Below are 24598 nucleotides of genomic sequence, written 5' to 3'. Positions count from 1 at the left end.
CACGGAAGTCAGGGGGGGTGAACGGAGAGTCGGGACAGCGCACGGAAAGTCAGGGCAGTGCACGGAAGTCAGGGGGGGTGAACGGAGAGTCGGGCAGCATGCGCGGTATACCCGTGAGCGCGGTATACCAAGGTTTTTGTACATATCATCGTGATTTCTGCGCGCTATACCCGTGTGCGCGTTTTATACGGGTGCGCGTTATTTGCGTGAAAATACGGTATTTTTAAAATTTACTTTTAATAGCTATGAAATGCTCTCTTATTTTCCTAACAAAGGAGTATTGTCTTTTACCAGCTAAAGGCAAGTGCACACCTCAGCCACACCCAAAATGACTTTGATATTTTTAAATAACACTCCCTAAATGGCATTCCCTAAGTTCCACCTTGCCCTTTCTTTTCAACAAAAGGGGAACTTAACAAGAGGAGCTAAATTGATGTTTAATTGTAATTATGGAGAGATGCCTTTGTTCTATAGAGTTTAAAGTAAACAATGTGATGTAGCAGTCCTATAATAAAATGTCATTTGAAAATTATTTAAAACTTGACTATCCCCCATTTACAAAACAGTAGCGCGGTTTTTAGTGCTGGCCACGGCGGCCAAAGCTCCGACACTCAAAGGAATTCCTGTAAGCATCGGAGCCGCCACCGCCACGGCCAGTGCCAAAAGGAGGGTGGGGGTGGGCTATATGCAGCTTCTGATTAAAACTAAAATTTGTAGTTACATCAGGTCTTAAAAACCAGAACTCAGATTTAAATGTGTGACCAAAATGTCATCATTCATTCCTATAATTGCTAATTCATTTTATGAATATGGATAGCTTCCTCTGTAGCAGTTCTCTCTGTCTTCCTGGCTGGTAATGGTATAAACAAGGCGCCTTGGCTTTGAAAGTTTTTAATATAAAACTATCAATAACCCATTTAAAAATAAGCAAAAAGACTTTATTAATTTGGATAGAATTAATTGGGAAGAATACATACTTTGCAAATGGGTTTCTACCAGAGCCTCTAATGTTTATAAATTTTCATCAACACAATACAACTAAAGGCGAAAAAACAGTGTGACAAGGCAGTGGCTGCTGCCAGAAGGATGCTGGGCTGTATAAAGAGAGGCGTAGTCAGTAGAAGGAAGAAGGTGTTGATGCCCCTGTACAGGTCATTGGTGAGGCCCCACTTGGAGTATTGTGTTCAGTTTTGGAGACCGTATCTGGCGAAAGACGTAAGAAGACTTGAGGCGGTCCAGAGGAGGGCGATGAAAATGATAGGAGGTTTGCGCCAGAAGACGTATGAGGAGAGACTGGAAGCCCTGAATATGTATACCCTAGAGGAAAGGAGAGACAGGGGAGATATGATTCAGACGTTCAAATACTTGAAGGGTATTAACGTAGAACAAAATCTTTTCCAGAGAAAGAAAAATGGTAAAACCAGAGGACATAATTTGAGGTTGAGGGGTGGTAGATTCAGGGGCAATGCTAGGAAATTCTACTTTACGGAGAGGGTAGTGGATGCCTGGAATGCCCTCCCGAGAGAGGTGGTGGAGAGTAAAACTGTGACTGAGTTCAAAGAAGCGTGGGATGAACACAGAAGATTTAGAATCAGAAAATAATATTAAATATTGAACTAGGCCAGTTACTGGGCAGACTTGCACGGTCTGTGTCTGTGTATGGCCATTTGGTGGAGGATGGGCAGGGGAGGGCTTCAATGGCTGGGAGGGTGTAGATGGGCTGGAGTAAGTCTTAACAGAGATTTCGGCAGTTGGAACCCAAGCACAGTACCGGGTAAAGCTTTGGATTCTTGCCCAGAAATAGCTAAGAAGAAAAAATTAAAAAAAAAAAAAATTAAATTGAATCAGGTTGGGCAGACTGGATGGTCCATTCGAGTCTTTATCTGCTGTCATCTACTATGTGTTACTATGTGTTACTACTTTATCCTGAAGCAAAAAAAAAAAAAAAGAATTTTTTTCCTATCTTTGTTGCCTGGTTTCTGCTTTCCTCATGTTCTCATTCAATTACTTCCATCCACTGTCTCTCTTCTCTCTGCGTCTTCCATTTGCTCTGTTACAGTGCCTCTCCCTTTCTCCCCCCTTCCAAATTGGTCTGGCACCCATCTTCTTCCCCCCGCTCCCCCCATAGTCTGGCATCTCTGTCTTCTTCCCTGCCAGCTTCTTCTCCCCACTCTCTCTTCCCCATTTTCTTTCAGCGTCCTTCTCCCCCCCATCTTCCCCATGTCCTGACAGCATCCTTCTCCCCCCTCTGTCTTCCACATGTGCTTTCAGTGTCCTTCTCCCCTCTCTGTCTTCCCCATATCCTTTGAGCATCCTTCTCCACCCCTTTGTCTTCCCCAGTGCTTTCAGAGTCCTTCTCCCCCCTCAGTTTTACCCATTTCCCTTAAGCGTCTTTTCTTCTCCACTCTACCTTTCCTCCCTTTCTCCCTCCCTGCCCCTTACCTTTGTGGCGCTTCCCCACCCGACCGACAACAGAACAGGCCCGGTCCGACAAACCTCTCTGCCCTGTAGCCGCGAATCTAAATTACCTTCTTACAGCAGCTGGAGTATTGAAGCTGCTGTAAGAAAGTAATTTAGATTCGTGGCTACAGGGCAGGGAGGTTTGTCCGCTGGGCCTGTTGTTGGTTGGTCGGGGGAAGCGCCACAAAGGTAAGGGGACCTGACCGGCTGTGCACACTCCCCCCCCATGGCTGCACCCGGAGCGGACCGCCCCCTCCTTTGGTACGCCACTGCCTTTTCCCTACCTGCCCTGCCGCACACAGCCGACCGGAAGTCTTCCCAATGTCAGCGCTGACGTCGGAGTAAGGGAGGGCTTTGCTTAAGCCCTCCCTCCCTCCGACGTCAGTGCTGACATTGGGGAAGACTTCCTATTGGGTATGTGTGCTGCAGCAGGGCAGGCAGGAAATGGAAGACGAGCCTCGCAGCAGGGCAGGTAGGAAAATCAGATGAGCCTCGCATTGAAATCCGCGGGATCCCCGAGAGCACGAGGGGCGTCCCCACGGGATCCCCGCAACCCTAGGGGGCGTCCCCACGGGATCCCCGTGACCCAAAGGGGGAATCCGCGGGATTCCCATTGTCCCCGTTCCCGTGCAGCTCTCTAGTTTGATTGTCTGTTTCTAGGGACAGACGATAATGACCAAGCAGGATTGCATCAGTTCTTGTATTCTTAGTCCGTAACCGAGAGACAATAGATTGAGGATCTTCTGGTGTAGTTAACATCATTACTTGATCTTCTGGGAAGAACCACATATACCTGTAATATTCCACCTGGTGCCAAGCTCTATAGAAGCCATCAAGTGACTGTTCTCCTTGACGTATATAGATTGTCTTGCTTATATAAACACCATCAAATCGTACATGAGGCCGTTCTAAAAACATCTGCCACCATGCCCCAGATCTTCAAACAAGCCAAGCACCAGATTTCAGGATCCTTTACAGACAGCTGTTCTAATGATCTTAGGTCCAGACACTAGAAACCACCCACCAGAATATGTACACTAGGCAGCACTGAGATGCGAGTCTGACCGATGTCAAGCTCAGGTTGACAAAGTTTAAGGGAAGAGTCCTGAAATGATAGCTGCTGCTGGAAGTAGGATAATAAGTCTGCCATCTTGCTACCATCATCAGTGTCCTCCATGTAGCTTTTGCTGATTCCGTCACCATCAGGAGACCATGTATAGTTAATTTTAAACTCGTTATCTGGCACAAGTTGCATGGCCCTGCGATAAAACTTGATGGCTTCATAAAGAGCTCCATTTTGTTCTTGCTCTGCTGCTTTCAGGAACAATTCTCTTGCCTGCTTTTCCTCCTTTGCTATTTCTTGCTTTGCTTTGGTATCTGTGACCTTTACTCGAAGGCCTCTTGCTGAAGTTTTGCGTGGTTGATTTTCCAAGCCACTAGAACTCACACCTGCGATAAGTTCTGACATCCATTGAGCCCGAAACATCTGCAGTTCTACCTGAAGGTTAGCTCCAGATGGCCTGTCATTGTCATCAGTTTTTAAGATGTCCGAGTAACAATCTTCATAACCTTCTGCCATGCTGTGACAGTCAAAGGCACTCCCCTGGCCAGGGAATTAGCAGAGTTCTCGGTTGGAAAAGTGAATGACACCGCGAGAGTCGCAACGGGCCCTGCGTACGGCCGCCATGACAGTGAACAGCTTTTTCAAGGTCGTCCAAATTTCCACCATCGAGATTGCCGGAGGAGCACAGGAACTCATTGGTGCTCCTTTAGATATTCCTTCAGCATTCAATTTCTAGGGCTTTCCTTCCTCTCGGACTAAGACCGTATTGACGCTTACCATCCCAGTGGGTTCGTCTGTTTGGCCCCTAATATCTACCGGATGAGTCAGGATTCAAAATAGTCCGATCATATATACATTCCTTCTTGTGAAAGAACATCTTTAATTGTAGTCTCCTTAAGAACTGCTCAAAATCAATCCTAAATTGGTGGGTGTCCTTGACTTCATCTTGGAGTCGCTGGGCTGCAGAGCAGAAACAAGAACAGGAATGACATGATGAAGCCGCTCATAAAATACTCAATGTACCCCCACCACTCTTGCCTTCCCCTTTTCTCCCTCCATCCCTCCGCTTCTGTGCCCCGCTGCTACTTCCTGCATTCTCACCCTGTGCCTTACAACTCTCCCCCCAAAAAAATTTCATCCCCCTCCCCATTCCCATCAGCAGGTCTCAAACTCGGGCATGGTGTGACTCTGCTTCTCCATTGTCATGTACTGACAGCCATAGGGCCCTAAGTCATCTCACTACTTTGAAGAATAGGTGAGTAGGTACAAAAGAGAGAAGGAAAGAATCTGGAAATGTATTTTGATAGGGTGAAATGCAAACCATGTCCTAGGAGTTTATCACCTCAACCTGAGTCTCTTCAGTGGAGTCAACAAGGGTCACATGGTCCATCCCAGAATAATTTTACCTTCAAAATAAAAGAATAGCAAAATATTAATAAATCATTTCCTTTATTGTTAATAATAATGGTAATTGCTTATGTGGCGCACGGGAATTTTTAATTATTATTTAAATATAATTAATCCTGCTACATGAGAACCCAACCTTACAAATATCCTCTCTCTACAACAGCCAGCTATAGGGCTATCTTCTGTCCAAGAATCCTTCACTTCTTGACCTTCTGGATAATCCTGCTCCTTGGGGCTCTCCAGCAGGTCCTTCCTGCAGAGGTGTGGGCCTGCCGCTTCCGAAGAACCCTCCGCACTGCTTCCAGTAGGTGACAAAATGGGAAGAAATATAGTAGCACAGAGTCCATGTCCTGCAATGGAGACAAGAAAAACCTAAGGTTTAGAGTATGCAGAGAGCAGACGAGCAGTTCTTACCCACCCGGTCTTGACTAAAGAGCAAAATCCCCCAACTTGGCATTGGACCACTGAGCTAAAGGATCAGCAAACCCTCATCTCTGCAATAATACAAAGACCATAGTCACCTTATCCTAACTGTAAATATCCTTCCCTTTATGCCCAGAGACACTGAGCCAAACAACAGAAGACCTGATCAAAGGGCCTCTGTGTTCCCTTGAAGGTACTATGTATAAATGGATACAAAAGCAATTTCCCCTGATTTGGGGGAGGGGAGGAAGAGAGGAACATTTTTAAAGGAACTTTCTTAGCACAGAAACTTAGCACAGAGAATTCCTCTGGGAATTACCCACAACTGGTGCTTGGAAATCCACCAAGATAACATTGTGTTGTGGTACATATGCTTCCCCCTCAGGTCCATCGTTTTCATATCATGCCCCAGTGGCGCATTTGACAAATCCTTGCTATTTTTGAGGAAATGTCCGGGAATCCGGATGGCTTTTCAAAACCTGGCACTTTTTTGAAAAGCTGTATCGGGCTGTATTTTTGTACCCAAAAGAAAGCCACGAGACAATGAGGCCATGAGGCTCGGATCCACAGGGCTAAAGTCGAAGGCTCGTAATTAGCACTCCTTCTGCTACAGCCAGATTTGCTGCCCAGGAACACTGTCTATCGAGAGCATAAGCCTAAGCCTGGAGAGCAGCTCCGTATAATGGTAACCCCACCAGAAGCTGGCAGCAACATCCCTACACAGCGCTCTCACATACAACCAGACCAGCAATATCACACACAAGGCCACAGCCATCCCAAACAGCACCAGCGCTGCAAACACCATCACGCCAATCTGCCCAGGCCATCTCCCGCCCGCATCAGTAGGACTTAAATGTCTCAATGTAACATATTTCATGCACGTGTCCGCACCGCCGCTGCCTAGTTACAACTGCGAGAGCTTTCCCACCTTTTTTCTTGATTCAGAAAGGGGATAGGATACGGTGGCTCTAAGAGTACATCAGTCTCTAAGAGTACATCAGTTAGTTTAAAAGAAAGTAAGCCTAGGGTTACCAGACGTCCGGATTTCCCCAGACATGTCCTTCTTTTGAGGAAATGTCCGGGAGTCCGGGTTTTGAAAAGCTGTGACATCACGAGCAGACAGTGAGAGCAGGGCTAGGGCGGGCTTTGGGTCGGGATATGGGCGGGACTAGGTAGGCCGGCGGCAGGGCTAGGGGTCCGACTCCGGATTTTCCTGAAGGAAAATCTGGTAACCCTAGCCTTCTAACAACTCCAACTGCTTTCTCAACTGCCAAACGTTTTTTGCAGAATCACTGCAGTCGCACCATTTCATGGAATGTATACACTCACAAACATGCATGCATCCAGTCAAATACAATAATACTTTACCTTTCAAACCCCAAACACTTGCATAACCCAGACACCAGGCTATTGAACAATCAAAGTGCTTTGAAAACTGCAAGCAGCTCAAATAAAGTTAATTATTAACCTTTACTACCTGCCTATTCCCTTCTCTCGTGCTTTGAGAGCTCTTCCGCAGTCTAAGGTAGGAGCAGTGAACTCTCCATAATTGTGCTTGATAAAGGAGAGCATGTTGGTAGGATTATTGGTTGATTTACGTGAAAAGATGATACTACTTTAGAGAGGAATTTAGGATGCGTTTTGTAAAATTACTCTTCCAGGCATAAATTGGAAGTAAGGATAGTAATATACAAGCACTTATGCATCTAGCTGAAGTGATTGCTATCACGAACAATGTTTTCCAGGTGAGAAACTTCAAGTCTTTTGCGATATCTTCAAAAGGAAGACGAGATAGTACTTCCAATACTAGATTAAGGTCCCATTGTGGCAGTGGTTTTATTAAAGGAGGTTTTATATAGAGAGGTCCTTTAAGGAATCTGGAAACTAAAGGAACCTGTGATAGGGGACGGCCAGATATGGGCTAATGAAAGGCAGCAATGGCACTGAGATGGGCTAGCACAGAGGAAAAAGTGAGGCTTATAACGGAAAGTTGCAGACGATACTGCAGAAGGGCTAGAATTGTACAGGTGAATGGATCTTGCGAATTATGATTGCACCACTTAAACATTTCCACTTAAAAGCATATGTTTTACGTGTTGCTGGTTTTCTTGAGTGTAGTATAATGGCCTCTACTCCAGGAATGAGATTTCAAGACTTAGTAGATAAAGACGGGTTGTTCACCCTCTCCAAGGTAGGGAGAACGAGAGGGCACTCTCTAAAATGGAAAGGGGATAGATTCCGTATGAACGTAAGGAAGTTTTTCTTCACCCAGTGAGTGGTAGAAAACTGGAACGCTCTTCCGGAGACTGTCATAGGGGAAAACACCCTTCAGAGATTCAAGACAAATTTAGACAAGTTCCTGCTGAACCGGAACGTACGCAGGTAGGGCTAGTCTCAGGGTGCTGGTCTTTGACCAGAGGGCCGCCACGTGAGTGACTGCTGGGCACGATGGACCACTGGTCTGACCCAGCAGCAGCAATTCTTATGTTCAAACGGTCACTGCTCAACCTCCAAGCTGTGAGCCTAGTAAAGGAAGGATTTCAGATTTGTAAGTGATCAACAAAAAAATAACAGTTTTACAGTATAACAGGATAAGCTTAGCAAGAAATCAGCATGCAAGCTCTTATCAAAATGGCCACTGGAATTCTTTCAACTTGTCACGGCTGGCGTACCATATCATGGCAAATGATTGATAAGGGGAACGTTTTTTGCAGAGTAAGCAAAAATGTATGCCCCCCCCCCCCCCAGCTTGGAAAACAAAGTAGGCTGAATGGGCAAAAAGGCTGGATTCTTTCCCATCAAGCCTGACACAAGGTGTGTTTTGTCTGTCTTCCCAGTAGAAATAAAAAACAGCTAAAAGCTGAGATCCCATCCCTGAAGTGTTGGAAACTAAGAGGAAAACATATTCTTTTATTTCCTCTGTTACCAAATTGAGCAGTCCGAACAACCAAAATGACCACATGGGGAAAAGAGTCCTGGAATGGGTTACACCAACATCCATTGGACATAATAGTTCTTGTAGATTCCTGTGCCTGCTGTATATTGTTAATAATCTAGGTCAAGGGCACTGAACTCAGTCCTTGGGACATACCAAGCCAGTCTAGTTTACAAGATATCCACAATGAATATGCATGAGATAAATTTACATACACCGCCTCCATTGTGGGTATCCTAAAAACATGACGAGCTGGGTGTGTCCGAAGAGCTGGGATGAGAACCACTGACCTAGTGCCACAGAAAGAAAAATATATTTTCAGAATATGCCAATGTTGCCTAATTACGAGGGGACCACTGAAATGTTCTCAGCCCAACCGAGAAGAGAATGACGTGGAGCCATGAAACTTACAAGCTCTTCGGCACTTTTCTTGACACTTTTCATTTCAATGATATGAAACAAAATGAAAAGTGTAGAATAGCTTGTAACTTTCATGGCTCCTCATCTTTCTCTTCTTGGTTGGGCTAAGAACTTTCCAGCACCTCCTCGTACTCGGGTAAATCTGTAAGAACAGTGATTTATGTTCAAATGATTTTTATTGAGCTCAACACAGTAAAAGTACATGAAATCCTTACAGAGAAATGAAAGCTCAAAATTTTTAAACCAAACAGCAGTTTACAACAAATACAAATTTAACCCCCAAACCCACTTCCAGAAAATTACACTTCGGACACTCAGCAAGAACAGTGATTTATAATAATGCACACAAGAGGAACAAAGTCGGAAGGCAGGCGAAGAGGAGCTGAGAGAGGAGAAAAGGAGGAAGAAGGAAGGAATCGGAGAAGCAGGGCAGGCGAGAGTGAGGGGCAGAGGCGAGAGCTAGCTCCGCCCACCCCTCTGACGTCAGCCAGGCACCGATCCGAAGCTCCCCCTTAAAAGGGGAAGAGCCAACGGCGCCCAGCCGTTCGGCGCGCGGCGAAGGCGAGCGGTAAAGGCGCTCGCCTTAGCGAGAGTGCCTTTGCGAAGGGCCTTGCAAGGGACGAGTATCTACTATCAAGAACACCGAGGAGGACTGAACGGTAAGGAAGCGACAAACACAGAAGGTAAGGAAGAGACAGACGCCAAGGGAACAAACCCACACATACAATCAAGGTGAGGTAGAGCAGAGACAGCACACACAAAAGAGACAGCAAGGCAAGCAACATAAGGAAGCAGCAGGCAAGGGACACAAGCACACACGAGGGAAGCAAGAAATGGAAGCCCAAGGAAGTCAGAAGGTGAGCTTTCCGGTCTTCTGTATCGGCTGCAATATGTATGACTACCTCCCTTCAGGGATCCAGGCATACATTTGCAATCGATGCATGGAGATGGATAGCTTGAAATGTCAGGTAAGACTATTGGAAGGAACAGTGATGGAACTCGAAGACAGAATCCGAGCACAGGAGAAGATTCTAGTGGAGTACAGCCCAAACGACGAGGTCAAGAAACTAGAAATGTTCATAGAGGAAGCTCATCAGCACCACGTAGAGATCCCAGGGCTGGAAAACTGTACTCAGGAAACCCATGTGAAGAGAGAAGACACCCATGCAAACACAGAAGAAACCGAAGACGAGGTAGGAGACAACCGCACACCAGGAGGAATAGTGAGAGCACAGGAAGACATCGCCCCACCCAAAGAACAGGAAACAATTTCAAGAGTATCATTGGAGGAAGAAGACTGGCCCTACTCCAAGGACGTGGACCTACGCCCCCCAAGGAACTCCCGAATAAAGAAGATGGGGATCATCGTAGGCGACTCCATTATACGACATGTGGACAGCCACACCACAGGAGGAAGAGAGGACAGAGTCGTCACCTGTCTGCCTGGAGCAAGAGTGAAGGATGTGACCAACAGGATCTCCAGGATCATAGATGGCGCAGGGGGAGAGGACACCGCTGTGCTTATCCACGTGGGAACAAATGATGTGAGCGGGCGGAAGTATGACAGGGAAGAGCTGAAGGGCCAGCTCCGCTCACTCGGAAGACAACTGAAGATCAGGGAGGTGAAGGTGGCCTTCTCTGAGATCCTCCCAGTGCCAAGAGCGGATGGAAAGAGACAAGGGGAATTGCAAGTAATCAACGCCTGGATGAGACGATGGTGCGAAGAAGAAGGCTTCGACTTCGTGCGCAACTGGACGGCGTTCTGGGGAAAAAGCAAGTACTACAGAAGGGACAGACTACACCTCAACAAGGAAGGAGCAAGAGTTTTGGCAGGCAACATGAAGAAGGCAATCGAGAAGGCTTTAAACTGAAAGATAGGGGAAAGCCGACAGTCGACCACCGGTCGATGGCACGGATAGCAGGATGCCCCGACGAAGAAGCCAAGGACTACTACTCCTACACAAGAGAAGACGACCTCACAGCCAATAAGGGAGAAAAAGCAGGAAGGGACAACTCAGACACAGGAGGGGACGACCACACAGCAAACAAGGGTGATAACACAGGAGCAGTAAAGGATACCGTAATTGAAACTATAGGGACGGCCAAGAGTAGAAGGTCCAAAAAGGTAACACGAAGGGAACTTAGATGTAAGTATACGAATGCTAGAAGTCTAGGTAACAAAATGGGGGAACTAGAGACAATAGCAAGACATGACATATTGGATTTCATTGGCATAACAGAAACATGGTGGAATGAAGAAAACAAATGGGACACAGTACTACAGGGATACAAACTGTATAGAAGAGATCGAGTAGGGCAGAAAGGTGGAGGTATTGCTCTATATGTTAAGGAGGGAATAGATTCTGTTGAAATGGTTACAACAGAAATGAAAGAGAAGCTTGAGTCACTCTGGATCAAAATTCCTGGTCAATATGGCGCAGATACAAAAATTGGCCTTTACTATCGTCCCCCAGGACAGGCGGAGGAAACTGACTCAGAAATGATGGAGGAAATCAAACAAGAATGCAAGACAGGCAATGTAATTATATTGGGAGACTTCAATTTCCCAGGGATAGACTGGAAACTAGCAACCTCCAACTGCGGCAAGGAGGCCAAGTTCCTGGAGGTGCTAGGGGATTGCTTCCTGGAACAAATGGTAAAAGAGCCGACAAGAGGCAACGCCACCTTGGACTTGGTCCTAAATGGCCTCACGGGACCGATAACAGAAGTGGAAGTCATGGTTCCACTGGGAACGAGTGATCACAATGTAATCAACTTTAAACTTGACATCGGGAAAGGGAAACATGCCAAAACCTTAACCACCACCTTAAACTTTAAAAAGGGTAAATACAATCGCATGAGAGCCATGGTAGAAAAACGACTCGAGAAGATGGTGGACAAACTTGAAACGGTAGATCAGGCATGGTCCCTACTGAAAAATACTATCACAGAAGCACAAGATCTCTACATTCCGAGGATTTCCAAAGATCGGAGAACAAAGAGCAAAAGAGAACCGGCATGGCTTACCATACAGGTGAAGGAAGCCATAAAAGAAAAGAAGGACTCTTTCAAAAAATGGAAATGCATAAAGACAACCGAAGCTTGGAACAAACATAAAGATGATCAGAAGAAATGTCACAAGGCGGTGAGGGATGCCAAACAGGAATATGAGGAAAAAATAGCCCAGAAGGCCAAAAACTTCAAGCCCTTCTTTAGATACGTGAAAGGGAAAAAACCTGCAAAAGAGGCAGTGGGACCCCTGGACGACTAGGGAAGAAAAGGGTACATCAAGGAAGATAAACAAATCGCAGACAAACTAAATTCCTTCTTTGCGTCCGTCTTTACGAAGGAGGACACCTCAACAATACCTGAAGCGGAGAAAGTGTTTGCAGGAGAAATAGAAGACAGCCTCACCACAGTTGAAGTGGACTTAGACCAGATATACTATCAGATCGACAAACTTAAAAGTGACAAATCCCCTGGACCGGATGGAATTCACCCGAGAGTCTTAAAGGAACTGAAGGTTGAAATCGGAGAGTTATTGCAAAAACTTGCAAACCTGACAATCGGAACTGGACAGATACCGGACGACTGGAGGATAGCGAACGTCACGCCAATTTTCAAAAAAGGATCGAGAGGGGAACCAGGCAACTATAGGCCTGTGAGTCTTACGTCGGTCCCCGGCAAGATGGTTGAAGCACTGATCAAGGATAGCATAGTCCAGCACTTGGACGCACACGACTTGATGAAACCCAGTCAACATGGATTCAGGAAAGGGAAATCATGTTTGACGAATTTACTCCAATTTTTTGAGACCGTTAACGAGCAAATTGATAGTGGGAAGCCGGTGGACATAATATACTTGGACTTCCAGAAAGCGTTCGACAAAGTTCCACACGAAAGACTTCTCAGGAAACTACAAAGCCATGGCATAGAGGGAGATATACAAAGATGGATAGGCAAATGGCTGGAAAACCGAAAGCAGAGAGTGGGCATAAATGGGAAGTTCTCCGACTGGGAGAAAGTGACTAGTGGTGTACCCCAGGGCTCGGTACTTGGGCCGATCCTTTTTAATATTTATATCAATGACCTGGAGGAAGGAACATCCAGTGAGATCATCAAGTTTGCAGACGATACAAAACTATGCCGGGCAATCAGATCGCAGGAGGATAGAGAGGAACTCCAGAGCGACTTGTGTCGGTTAGAAACATGGGCGGAGAAATGGCAGATGAAGTTCAATGTGGAGAAATGCAAGGTAATGCATTTAGGCAATAAGAATAAGGAATACGAGTATACAATGTCAGGTGCAACTCTGGGGAAGAGTGAACAAGAAAAGGACCTGGGTGTACTGATAGATTGGACCCTGAAGCCGTCAGCACAATGCGCGGCAGCGGCAAAGAAGGCAAATAGAATGTTGGGCATGATAAAGAAAGGAATCTCGAGTAGATCGGAGAAAGTTATAATGCCGCTTTATAGGGCAATGGTCAGACCACACTTGGAATACTGCGTCCAACATTGGTCTCCCTACCTAAAGAAGGATATAAAACTGCTGGAGAGGGTGCAGAGACGAGCAACAAAACTGGTAAAGGGTATGGAGAAACTGGAATACGAGGATAGACTTATAACACTAGGATTGTTCTCCCTTGAGAAAAGGAGACTGCGTGGGGATATGATCGAGACCTTCAAAATACTGAAAGGAATCGACAAAATAGAGCAGAGAAGATTATTTACATTGTCCAATTTGACACGGACTAGAGGACATGTAATGAAGCTAAGGGGGGACAGGTTCAGGACTAATGTCAGGAGGTTCTGCTTCACTCAGAGAGTGGTTGACGCCTGGAATGCCCTCCCAGAGGAGATTATTGCGGAATCGACCGTCCTAGGCTTCAAGAGCAAACTAGATGCATATCTCCTTAAGAGAGGCATATAAAGATATGGTGGACTATAAATTACGCCAGGTGTGCACCTGGCAGGGCCTCCGCGTGTGCGGATCGCCGGACTTGATGGACCGAAGGTCTGATCCGGAGATGGCAGTTCTTATGTTCTTAAGTAATAACATCCTTAGTATGCAATAAAAGCTCACAATTATTGTACAGTGCCTAGTGTACTGTTAATTTTAAGATAATTACTTTTTTTGTTTTTTAGCCATTTAGTTTTCAGCTTAAGATCAGTGTAGGAAGAACAGGTTCCTAAAACTTGGGCTGGGATCAATGTATGTGGTGTGTAGAGGAGACCTGCCTCTCAGCATATGTGATATGTAGCAGGAGATCTTCCCTTCCCTCTGGCTGGGATCAGTGTGTATGGTATATAAAGATGACCTGTACTGTTGTCGTATTGGGAAAGGTGAGTTTTACTGAAGTAAAGTCTTACCCTACCCCCTCACTATCTATGTACAAATATTTGTTGAGCGATAATGACCAAAATGCCCTTTTGACTCTTTTGTAAAAGCTTGTAAAGCACGGAGCTGGTTCCTGGGCATGGCATAGGAAGGAAGCCTTCGAACATGGGCAAAGTTGTTCAGGGACATAGCAGTGTATACAGAGGAAGGGGACAGAGGGACAGCTCTAACGGCTCTCTGGCCATGGTTGAGCAAACTCATCTTGCTTCCAGAATATTCTGTGTTCATAGCAACATGCTTTTTAAGCTAAATTTTTTCAAAAATCTGTCACATTCTATGAATTAACTCTCCATCTCTCTGTTTTTCTCCATTCCTTATTTCTCTCTCTCTCTTTTCCAGGAAAAGAATGAAGGCAGAAAGGAGAGGGCAAGATGATATAGATAGAGGAGAAAGATTAGGTTTTCCTGATACATACAGTGAGTATGTGCAAGGTAAATGCATACATAGTGAGTTTCCAGTCCATGTGGATATCCTACATGGTGCTCAGGCAAGTTTTGGGAAGCCCTATGTTAAGAGAGAAGGGGAGAGGATGGAAGAAAGTGAGCATATACTGAGGAAAGGAGTAGGTGGATGTAGAGATTAGGTAGGAGGATAGAGGATAGAGGGAGCCCTACAAAACCACGGCATGATCAGGGAGAGGTTGAGTAGCTCTATTACATTAGTCATGGTTTCTGACATCCCCTTTCCACCTCCAACCACGTCCTAATGCATTCTGGGTCCTGGAATGCTGATTCAGTGGTTAGAATTGGGACTATCAAAACTGCCATGAACAGGGATGTAATCTCTTAAACCTGGACAGGCAAAAGTGTTCCTCCTAGAACTGAGTCACCAGACAGCATTGTTCAATGGATGCATAACTCTCTATTTTTCTCAGAGAAATCCTAACCATAGGAGCCAGCAAAGTGGGTACCAAGCATCTCTGATATTCCTTTATTGTGTCCATGGAGAGGTACTTTGTATTGTGGTTGGTTCCCCCCCCCTATCATTTTGAAATGTTGGTGCCTAAGAGATTAACTGAAGTTGCAAGGGAAGAGATACGAAAAACCTGGCACATATGTAGAGCTAGAAAAAATTTAGAGTTTCTTTCCCATCCTTTCAACCTCTTTATCTTATAAAATGTTTACCAAGGATTCAGACATAAAGGGCTTCTTTTACTAAGCTGCGATAGCGTTTTTAGCACACACATTTTATCCTATGCTAAACCCATGCTACGCGGCTAGAACTAACGCCAGCTCAATGCTGGCATTAGCATCTAGCACGTGTGGTCATTTTGCGTGTGCTAAGCGTGTGCTAAAATTGTACTAAGCACCATATGTCTCTTTAGCTATAAATTACAATATTATTATTATTAAGACTTAGTCAAAAGGAAAGATTTATAAACTATAAAGAGTTTTACCTCATGCAAAATTGTAATTTATTTAATAAAACATTAACTATTTTTTCTGCAGCCCTCCTACCAATCCAAAATGTAGCCCTGCAAAGGGTTTGAGTTTGAGACCACTGCTCTACTATGAGTAACACTCTCTCTCACACATACACTCTCTTTTTTTCTTTCTTTCCTTCTCTCTCTCCCTAAATTCAACGGACCCAATATTCAGCAAATGGCAATCAGGGTTTCCTTGGAAATCCTACACTGGGGCCATGTCCAGGTTCTGGCACTGAATTTCTAGGTACAAAAAGGCAGCGAAAACATAGCTGGTCAAATATGGCATTCAGCACTTAACCGGCTATGGTGAACCACATGAAGATAGAACTGGTTTTTACGCGGTCCTATTTCTGTGGTTACCTTGGCCAATTTGTCTGGCTTTTGGAAGGTCCCAAGCTCGGGGCCGTATCTGGAAGGCCTCCAAGCATGAGGCCCTGAGCTCAGGGAAGAAAAGATGAAGTTTGTGTGGGTGCAGGGCTGGAATTGGAACAGGGCAGGGCCAAGTGTCTTCTTTTTAACCAACCCTAGCCATGGTCCACTTGAATTGGAGTCAGTGCCACAGTGGCACAGGCAGTGCCCACCATCCCACCCCAACTGTAGGCACCAGCTCTGTAGGTGCCTGAGCACCCACAATATTTTTCCCTGAAAAGTCTATCATCTGGAGCAGCATGCTGCAGACCTACAAGGAACCACAGGAAGGAAGTGCTTCTGTATCCTAGTTACTGTCCCACCTCCCCCTGCAATCTATCCAATAGACTTCAGGGGAGGACAGAGTTGCTATAGCCTAGCAGCTGCCATTGGGGAAGGCAAGTGCAGCAGATTGACACTGACAAAAGGAACAGAACAATTCAGATAACTTTAATAGCATGACAATTAACTATGTTAGTACATAAGTACATAAGTAGTCGCCTCCGCCGGGGCAGACCAGAGGTCCATCCAGCCCAGCGGTCCGCTCACGCGGCGGCCCATCAGGCATATTGCCTGGTCAGCGGTCCCTGACTAATTTTATTGCCTACCTCTACACTTATCTCTAAACCTTCCACTGCTCTTATCTGTACCCCTCAATCCCTTTGTCTTCCAGGAACCTATCCAGGTCATCCTTGAAACCCTGTACTGTGCTATTTCTTATCACGGCCTCCGGAAGGGTGTTCCATGTGTCCACCACCCTCTGTGCGAAAAAGTACTTCCTTGCGTTTGTTTTAAACCTGTCCCCCTTCAATTTCATCGAGTGACCCCTTGTTCTTGTGGTTTCTTTCAAATTGAAAAATCTGTCTTTGTCAACCTTTTCGATGCCCCTCAGGATCTTGAAGGTCTCTATCATATCTCCTCTGAGTCTCCGCTTTTCCAGGGAGAACAGCCCCAGCTTCTTCAGTCTGTCAGTGTATGTAAGGTTTTCCATACCCTTAATCAGTTTAGTTGCTCTTCTCTGGACTCCCTCAAGCATTGCCATGTCCTTTTTGAGGTACGGTGACCAGTACTGTACACAGTATTCCAGATGCGGGCGCACCATAGCCCGGTACAGTGGCAGGATGACTTCCTTCGTTCTGGTCGAGATACCCTTCTTAATGATACCTAACATTTGCTTTGCTTTCCTCGAGGCTGTGGCGCACTGTGCCGACGCCTTCAATGTCGTGTCTACCATCACTCCCAAGTCTCTTTCCAGATTACTGACCCCTAGCATTGATCCCCCCATTTTGTAAGTGTACATCGGGTTCCTTCTCCCTATATGCATGACCTTGCATTTCCCTACATTGAAGCTCATTTGCCACTTTTTCGCCCATTCTTCCAATGTCGTAAGATCCCTTTGGAGATTCTCGCAGTCAACCGTGGTTTCAACCTTGCTGAATAGTTTGGTGTCATCTGCGAATTTGATGACCTCGCATTTTGTTCCCGCCTCCAGGTCGTCAATGAATATGTTAAACAGGAGCGGTCCCAGCACCGATCCTTGAGGAACCCCGCTCGTGACCCCTTGCCAGTCCGAGTAATGGCCCTTTACACCAACCCTCTGCTTCCTGTCTGCCAGCCAGTTTTTGATCCATCGGTGGACCTCCCCGCGCACCCCATGATTCCATAGCTTCCTGAGCAACTGCTCATGTGGTACCTTATCGAAGGCTTTCTGGAAGTCTAGGTAAGTCTTGGCAAGATAATAAAAAGATGGAGAGGAATAAAAGGGGTGAAAGGAATGGAAAGGGGTCACAGTGAACACTGGGGGAGAGTGTGGGGGGGGTCTTTACTTTGTCTCTGCAGTGGTTATCTGGTCACTTTGGATACCTTTTTGGCACTGAACCTGTTTTAACATTGTCTAAGTCACAATGTTTAAGTTCCATCCAGGACAACTGAGTCTAGATCAGGGGTGTGCAATGAGGGTTGGAATCCAGTTGGGTTTTCGGATTTCCCCAATGAATATGCATGAGATCTATTTGCATGCACTGCATCCCATTGTATGCAAATGAATCTCATGCATATTCATTGGGGAAATCCTAAAAACCAGACTGGATTCCGGCCCTCATTGCCCACCCCGGTCTAGATCAGCCCCCATCCCGCCCTAACCACTCCTCCAGATACGCTCCTTTTAGCTCTGGGCGCACAGCGGGATTCAGAGGCCTAAAAAGTCCCTAGAAACGTCCATAAAATCGGTTTGATTTTGGCACTTGGACAACCTGTCTCATAGGTCATCCAAGTGCCGGCTTAGGTGGGTTTTTAGATGTGTTTAAGTTTTGGTTATGAGTCCTCTAATGTTTAAAAAAAAAAATACAAATGTGAAAACTTTTGAAGATCCTTCGTAATTTCTCAAATTGCTCCAGCACATCAGTCACACTTGATCCCCAGCTCCAAAGGTATAAATGTTGCACAGTATGGACTCTGCGCTTGAGGAGGAGTGTGTGGTGCGGTGGATGAAGCTACAGCCTCAGCACCCTGAGGTTGTGGGTTCAAATCCCGCACTGCTCCTTGTGACCCTGGGCAAGTCACTTAATCCTCCATAGCCCCAGGTACCTTAGATAGATTGTGAGCCCGCCGGGACAGATAGGGAAAATGCTTGAGTACCTGATTGTAAAAACCGCTTAGATAACCTTGATAGGCGGTATATAAAATCCTAATAAACTTGAAACTTAAACTTGAAACTTGAGACATTATTTATATAAGTGTTTGGATGTCTTGTTCCCCTTATTTAATACAGGGTATCAGATGATGTGCCTGTGCACACCTCTGCTTGGAACGCCTGTCACCAGCACTTCATGAGAACAACTTTTTCAGTTACTGGATGAAAAATCAAGAAACGTAGAACGAAGCTGAGCTCTGGCTCTGTAGATGGTTTATTATTTTTGCATAGTTTGACATGATGGACTGGGAGAACATTATGGAATTTGATATTTAAGCAATATTAAAAATAAGAATATTGTTTTGTGTTAAATTTTAACAAGTTATAGGACACATTTTATGATTTCTTTGAATTTACAAAATCTTTTAAAAGCAGGATAGGGTGATGAGGGGACAATACCAATATGATGGGGATGGAGGGGGGATGGAAAATAATTGACTGGGAAAGGGGACCAGAATACTTGAATGTCCCCATGCACACTTCTAATCATTAGCTAGTGTTCTCTATCTGCTCCAGTAGCATAGTAAGGGGGGGGGGGGCGGACTGCCTCGGGTGCCGTGTCAGTGGGGGCGCCGGCACCTCTCCACTCCACGTTCGCGCCATCCCTCCCCCCCATACCGCTGTAGATCTTCATTAACGCAAGCAACTTCTCCTGCCTGTTGCTCGCGCCAGCCTGGCTCCCCTGTGAATCACTTCCGGTCACGGGGTGAGGAAGTGACGTCAGGGGGAAATCCAACACTGGTGCGAGGAGCATGCTGGAGTAGCCATTCGTGCTTGTGAAGATTTAGAGGTACGGGGGAGGAGGGAGGGAGAGCGCATTTGGAGTGGGGGCAGGAAGAAGCGGGGACGCCACTATCCAGGGGGCCTCCTACTCTGCTCTATGACTTTTTCCCTCTTCCCTTGTCTCTACTCCAGAAGAAGTAAAGAGTGGTTTGTTTTGTAACATTGCAGCTTCTCAGTGCTGTACTGCTAATAATGACTCTCTTATGTTTCCATGCGTGATAGAATTAGGTCATGGTACTAGTTTCTACCCCTTCTGCTAGCGGCTATTCCATGCATTTATCAAACTCTCAGTAAACTCTTCCTCGCAAGTCCCAACCTCAAACTAACGAATACCTCTCTGAAATTAAACAGGCTAACCTACCCAATCAATGCGTCCACTAAAATCCTTGGAGTCATCCTGGACCGAAGCTTGACTTTTGAAGACCATACCAACACCCTGGTTAAAAAATGCTTCTGCACCCTCTGGAAACTCCGCACCATTAAATACTACTTCGACTTTCTCTCCTTCAGATTGATGGTTCAGTCTCTAGTCTTAAGTACCCTAGACCAGTGTTTTTCAACCGCTGTTCCGCGGTACACTAGTGTGCCGCGAGATGTTGCCTGGTGTGCCGTACGGTCAGGGCCGCCATCAGGGCAGTACCACCAGTCTAGGGAGAGGGGCGGTCCGCCCCACGTGGACAGGAGAGAGCTGGACGGGGGACCCGCGGAGTTCAATACAACTCGAGCCGCGAGGCTCGTCTTCTGTTCCTGCCTGCCCTGCAGCTAACATATAGCCGATCGCAAGCGTTCCCCGATGTCAGCGCTGACGTCGGAGGGAGGGCTTAAGCAAAGCCTGCCCTCCGACGTCAGCGCTGACGTCGGAGAATACTTCCGTTCAGCTATTTGTGTGCGGCAGGGCAGACAGGAAGCAGAAGACAAGCCTCGCGGCTTGAGCTTCGTTTTGCTGAGAAAGTTGCAAAGATGGGCTGGTAGGCAAACACGGAACACAAAAGGGGGGAGGGAGTGCGTTTTGGACACAAGGCATGAACTTGGGAGAGAGGAAGGGAGGGAAAGAGATGCTGAGGTGGGGGAGGGAATGGGTTTTTGGACACAGAAGAAATGGACTTGGGAGAGAGGAAGGGAGGGAAAGAGATGCTGAGGTGGGGGAGGGAATGCGTTTTTGGACACAGAAGAAATGGACTTGGGAGAGAGGAAGGGAGGGAAAGAGATGCTGAGGTGGGGGAGGGAATGAGTGTTTGGACACAGAAGGCATGGACTTTGGAGAGAGGAAGGGAGGGAAAGAGATGGTTGTGTACACGGGGAATAGAAGAAAGGAGAATTTTTGGTCATAGGGAGGGAGTGAGGTACAGATAGTGGCATACCAGGGTGGGAGGGGGCAGTCTGCCCCACCCCGGGTTTACGTCCCAAGGGGGTGCACAGCTGGCCACCCTCCAGTGTTGTCCCTAGGCCGGCAAACTGCGGCTCTTTAGCCACTTGAGTGCCACCGCCGCCAACGGTGTTGTTGGCAGTGGCAGCATTATAAAATACTTTCTTTGTGTTTATTTGATTCCTATTCAAGAGAATTACTTTATATATAGTCAATATAGGCACAGAGTTAAATTTTTTAACATTTTCTAATGGTGGTGTGCCTCGTGATTTTTTTCATGAAACAAGTGTGCCTTTGCCCAAAAAAGGTTGAAAAACACTGCCCTAGACTACTGCAATATTATATACCTAGGATTCTTCAAGAAAACCATCAAACGCCTGAGAAACATCCAGAATACTGCTGTCCGCCTCATTTACGGCCTCATAAAGTCGGAACATGTAAGTCCGTTCTACAGAAGGAGGCAAGGATCATCCTCAAGTTCGCCTGCCTTTGCTTCAAAACCCTAACGGGTTCATCCCCAATCTACCTGTCACACCAATTTGAGTTTCCAGGCACCTCCTGCACACGTAGCGCCTACCTATTTGCCTTCCCCTCCCCGAAAGGCTGTGTCTATAAGAGATTCCTTGACAGAACACAGTCATTCCAAACTGGCAAATGGAATAAACGTTTAACCACCCTCATTTCAAGTGCACCCTCCTACCAAGCCTTCAGGAAATCTATTAAAACCTATCTCTTTGATAAATTTCTCTAACCCCCGCCCCCCCCCACCTTGCTTATCACTGACATCACCTGCTGTACCTCTGACATATCTCCGGTCTCTTCTTGTCCCCCCTCGGGCACCAATTCAATTTGAAATTTGTTACCTATGCACCTGATTATACTTTCTGTAACATCGCTGTATATGTACAGTCTCTTCCTCTGTAAACCGCTCTGAACTGTTTGTGGTATTGCGGTATACAAAAATAAAGTTATTATTATTATTAAAGAAGGAGTTTCTCATGTTTTCTCTCTCTCCTTCCCCACTATGACTCCCTGTCCTTGAAATGTCTTTTCTAGGGAACATATTTCAGACCTAGATTATGCTGAAGCTTGTCAAATATTTGAATGTTTTTAACATATGTATCCCTTTCCCTCTTTCATTTTTCCTCCAGTGAATACATATGGTTTTAAATAACTCTTTTGTGGGCGCTTTTTTTCTGACAAACTCTTCCAGTTTCCAAAGTTTTGTTTTCTTAAACCGTAATGGAAAATTGTTCCCCCTTTGTGTCATTCAAACAATATTCCAGATGCTTCCATGAATATATACTCCATTTATCAAGGATTTAAAATAAAACAAATGTATATAGTTATTTTCATTGGAGTTTTCCTTGGTTCACTCTGGACTTCAGTGTCTTTCTCTTATATTTTTTAAGTTTTTAGTTATATTTAGTTTTCTTTGTTGATTTCTAGTTTATTTTGTTCCTTTCATATACCTTATTCATAGTTTTACAGGGTTCTGCACTTTTTTTTTTTAATTTTCACTCGGGCGAGTCAGAAAACATCTTGGAAAGGAGGAGTTTGACGGTTATAGAATCGCAGCATAACTGTCTACAAACCTATAGGCCTAGAATGGTGCATTTTCAGCAGAGGCCCTTCCTGCGTCCTTCCTTCCTTCTCCCCTGATTCAGTAGGGGATAACGGTGAGCACAAGTAGACGCTGGGGCCGCACCGAAAACAGCGGCAGGCTGCAGAAGCAGCGGCGGGGACTTATGAGAACAGTTCCGCCCTTCCCCCGATCCAGCAGGGACTAATGGTTGAGCACAAGGAGATGCCGGGGCCACACCGAAACCAGCGACAGGCAGCAGAATCAGCAGCAGGGACTTAAGAGCACAGCTCACCCCTCCCCCAATCCAGCTGGGGATAACGGTGAGCACAAGGAGACGCCGGGGCCGCACCGAAACCAGCGACAGGCAACAGAATCAGCAGCAGGGACTTAAGAGCACAGCTCCGCCCCTCCCCGATCCAGCAGGGGCTAATCAGTTGAGCACGAAGAGACACCGGGGCTGTACCGAAACCAGCGGCAGGCAGCAGAATCAGCAGTAGGGACTAAAGAGCACAGCTCCGCCCCTCCTCCGATCCAGCAGGGGATAACAATGAGCATAAGGAGACACCGGGGCCGCACCGAAAAGAGCAGCAGGCAGCAGAAGCAGCGGCGGGGACTTAAGAGCACAGCTCCACCCCTCCCCCGATTCAGCAGGGGCTAACGGTTAAGCACGAGGAGACGCTGGGGCCGCTCCGAAACCAGCGGCAGACAGCAGAATCAGCAGCAGGGACTTAATGAGCACAGCTCCGCTCCTCCCCCAATCCAGCAGAGGATAACGGTGAGCACAAGGAGACGCCGGGGCCACACCTAAACTAGCGGCAGGTAGCAGAAGCAGTGGCAAGAGCACAGCTCCGCCCCTCCCCCGATCCAGCAGGGTTCTATACCATACTAGATATCAGATCTGAGAATGGTGGCAGTTGACCGTTTAATGCAGCTGATGCACCGAGATGATAATGGCGGTTGTCTGGCTGTTGCAGAGGTCATCTGATCCAAATGACATGCCTGCATTTTAGCATTGCATTGACTCTGATCTAAATAACTAGCCTGTATTTTGGCACTCATTACTACTTCCTGGGAAACCTCATGGCTGAAATATTGTGTGTTGGCTTGGCTGCATACGTCAGGGCTCAAGGAGCATACCAGCTTTCACTCCTTGGCATATCGTCTTTATGAACTTCTAACATCAGATCCTATTGTCTGACTGGAATTTATTTTATTTTATTTCATTTCATTTATTTTTATTTATTGTTTTTCTCATGTACTTTAGCTAGATTGTGAGCCTTCGGGACAGCTAGGGAAATCCAAAGTACCATTTTTATTTATTTTATTTTAATGTATCTTTAATCTGTCTTCATTGTAAACTGCTTTGAACCTCACGGTATAGCGGTATATAAGAAATCAAATAAGAACATAAGAAATGCCATATTGAACCTGACCAAAGGTATGTCGGGACAAAACCCCTGCATATAACTTCCACATGGAGCTTAACAATCTTCTTCATTGATTTAACAGACTGTGCCTTAAAGCAGAGTGAACTTTTTAGCCTGCTTTTGCCTTAGCAATAGCTGCTTGCCAAAGGAGCGATAAGAGCGGTTAATGTAGCTGCTTAAAAAAGGTTTGGACAAGTTCCTGGAGGATAAGTCCATAAACTACTGTTGAGATAGACAATGGAGAAGCCAATCTATGGCATGGAATGCTGCTACTATTTGGGTTTTTGTCAGGTACTTACCACTTGAATTGGCCTCCATGAAGATGTGATACAGGGCAAGATGGACCATTGGTCTGACCCAGTAAGGCTATTCTTATGTTCTTATGTGAGCCAAGCATAGGACAATCAAGCCATTATGACATCACTGATGATGTTGGCTCTTAGGCATTGGTAGAATGAGGCATTATGACATCATAATATGAGCTATGGAATGCTGCTATTATTTAGGTTTTTGCCAGGTGCATGTGATTTGGATTGGCCTCCATGAAGACGGGATACTGGGCTGGATGGACCATTGGTCTGACCCAGTAAAGCTATTCTTATATTTTTATGTTCTTACCTAAGTGATGCAGCACCTGACTGATATTGCATCATGAACTTCTTGGCTAGGAAAGAATTGAGAGCCACTAACAAGCAAGATGACCTTCAAGTTCCTGCAACCAAGGAGCAAGGAGCCGCTAACAAAACTAGGTAACTTTCAAGTTCCTTGAGAAAGGAGCAAGAGGTCATAGGACTACAATCTTAGG

The 24598-nt window shown here is 46.0% G+C and overlaps 1 protein-coding gene across 1 annotated transcript; it reads right to left on the bottom strand.

Moving 5' to 3' along the window:
• Positions 1-3469: 3469 nt before the first annotated feature.
• Positions 3470-4039, bottom strand: LOC117350880 (F-box only protein 9-like). The gene has a single exon (XM_033925576.1). The coding sequence runs from the start codon at positions 4037-4039 to the stop codon at positions 3470-3472; it is 570 nt and encodes a 189-aa protein (XP_033781467.1).
• Positions 4040-24598: the final 20559 nt, after the last annotated feature.

Source organism: Geotrypetes seraphini, chromosome 16, assembly GCF_902459505.1.
Source record: "Geotrypetes seraphini chromosome 16, aGeoSer1.1, whole genome shotgun sequence".
Classification (NCBI taxonomy): Eukaryota; Metazoa; Chordata; class Amphibia; order Gymnophiona; family Dermophiidae; genus Geotrypetes; species Geotrypetes seraphini.
The sequence above is the reverse complement of the archived record's forward strand: the minus strand, read 5'-3'. Positions and strand labels throughout refer to the sequence as shown.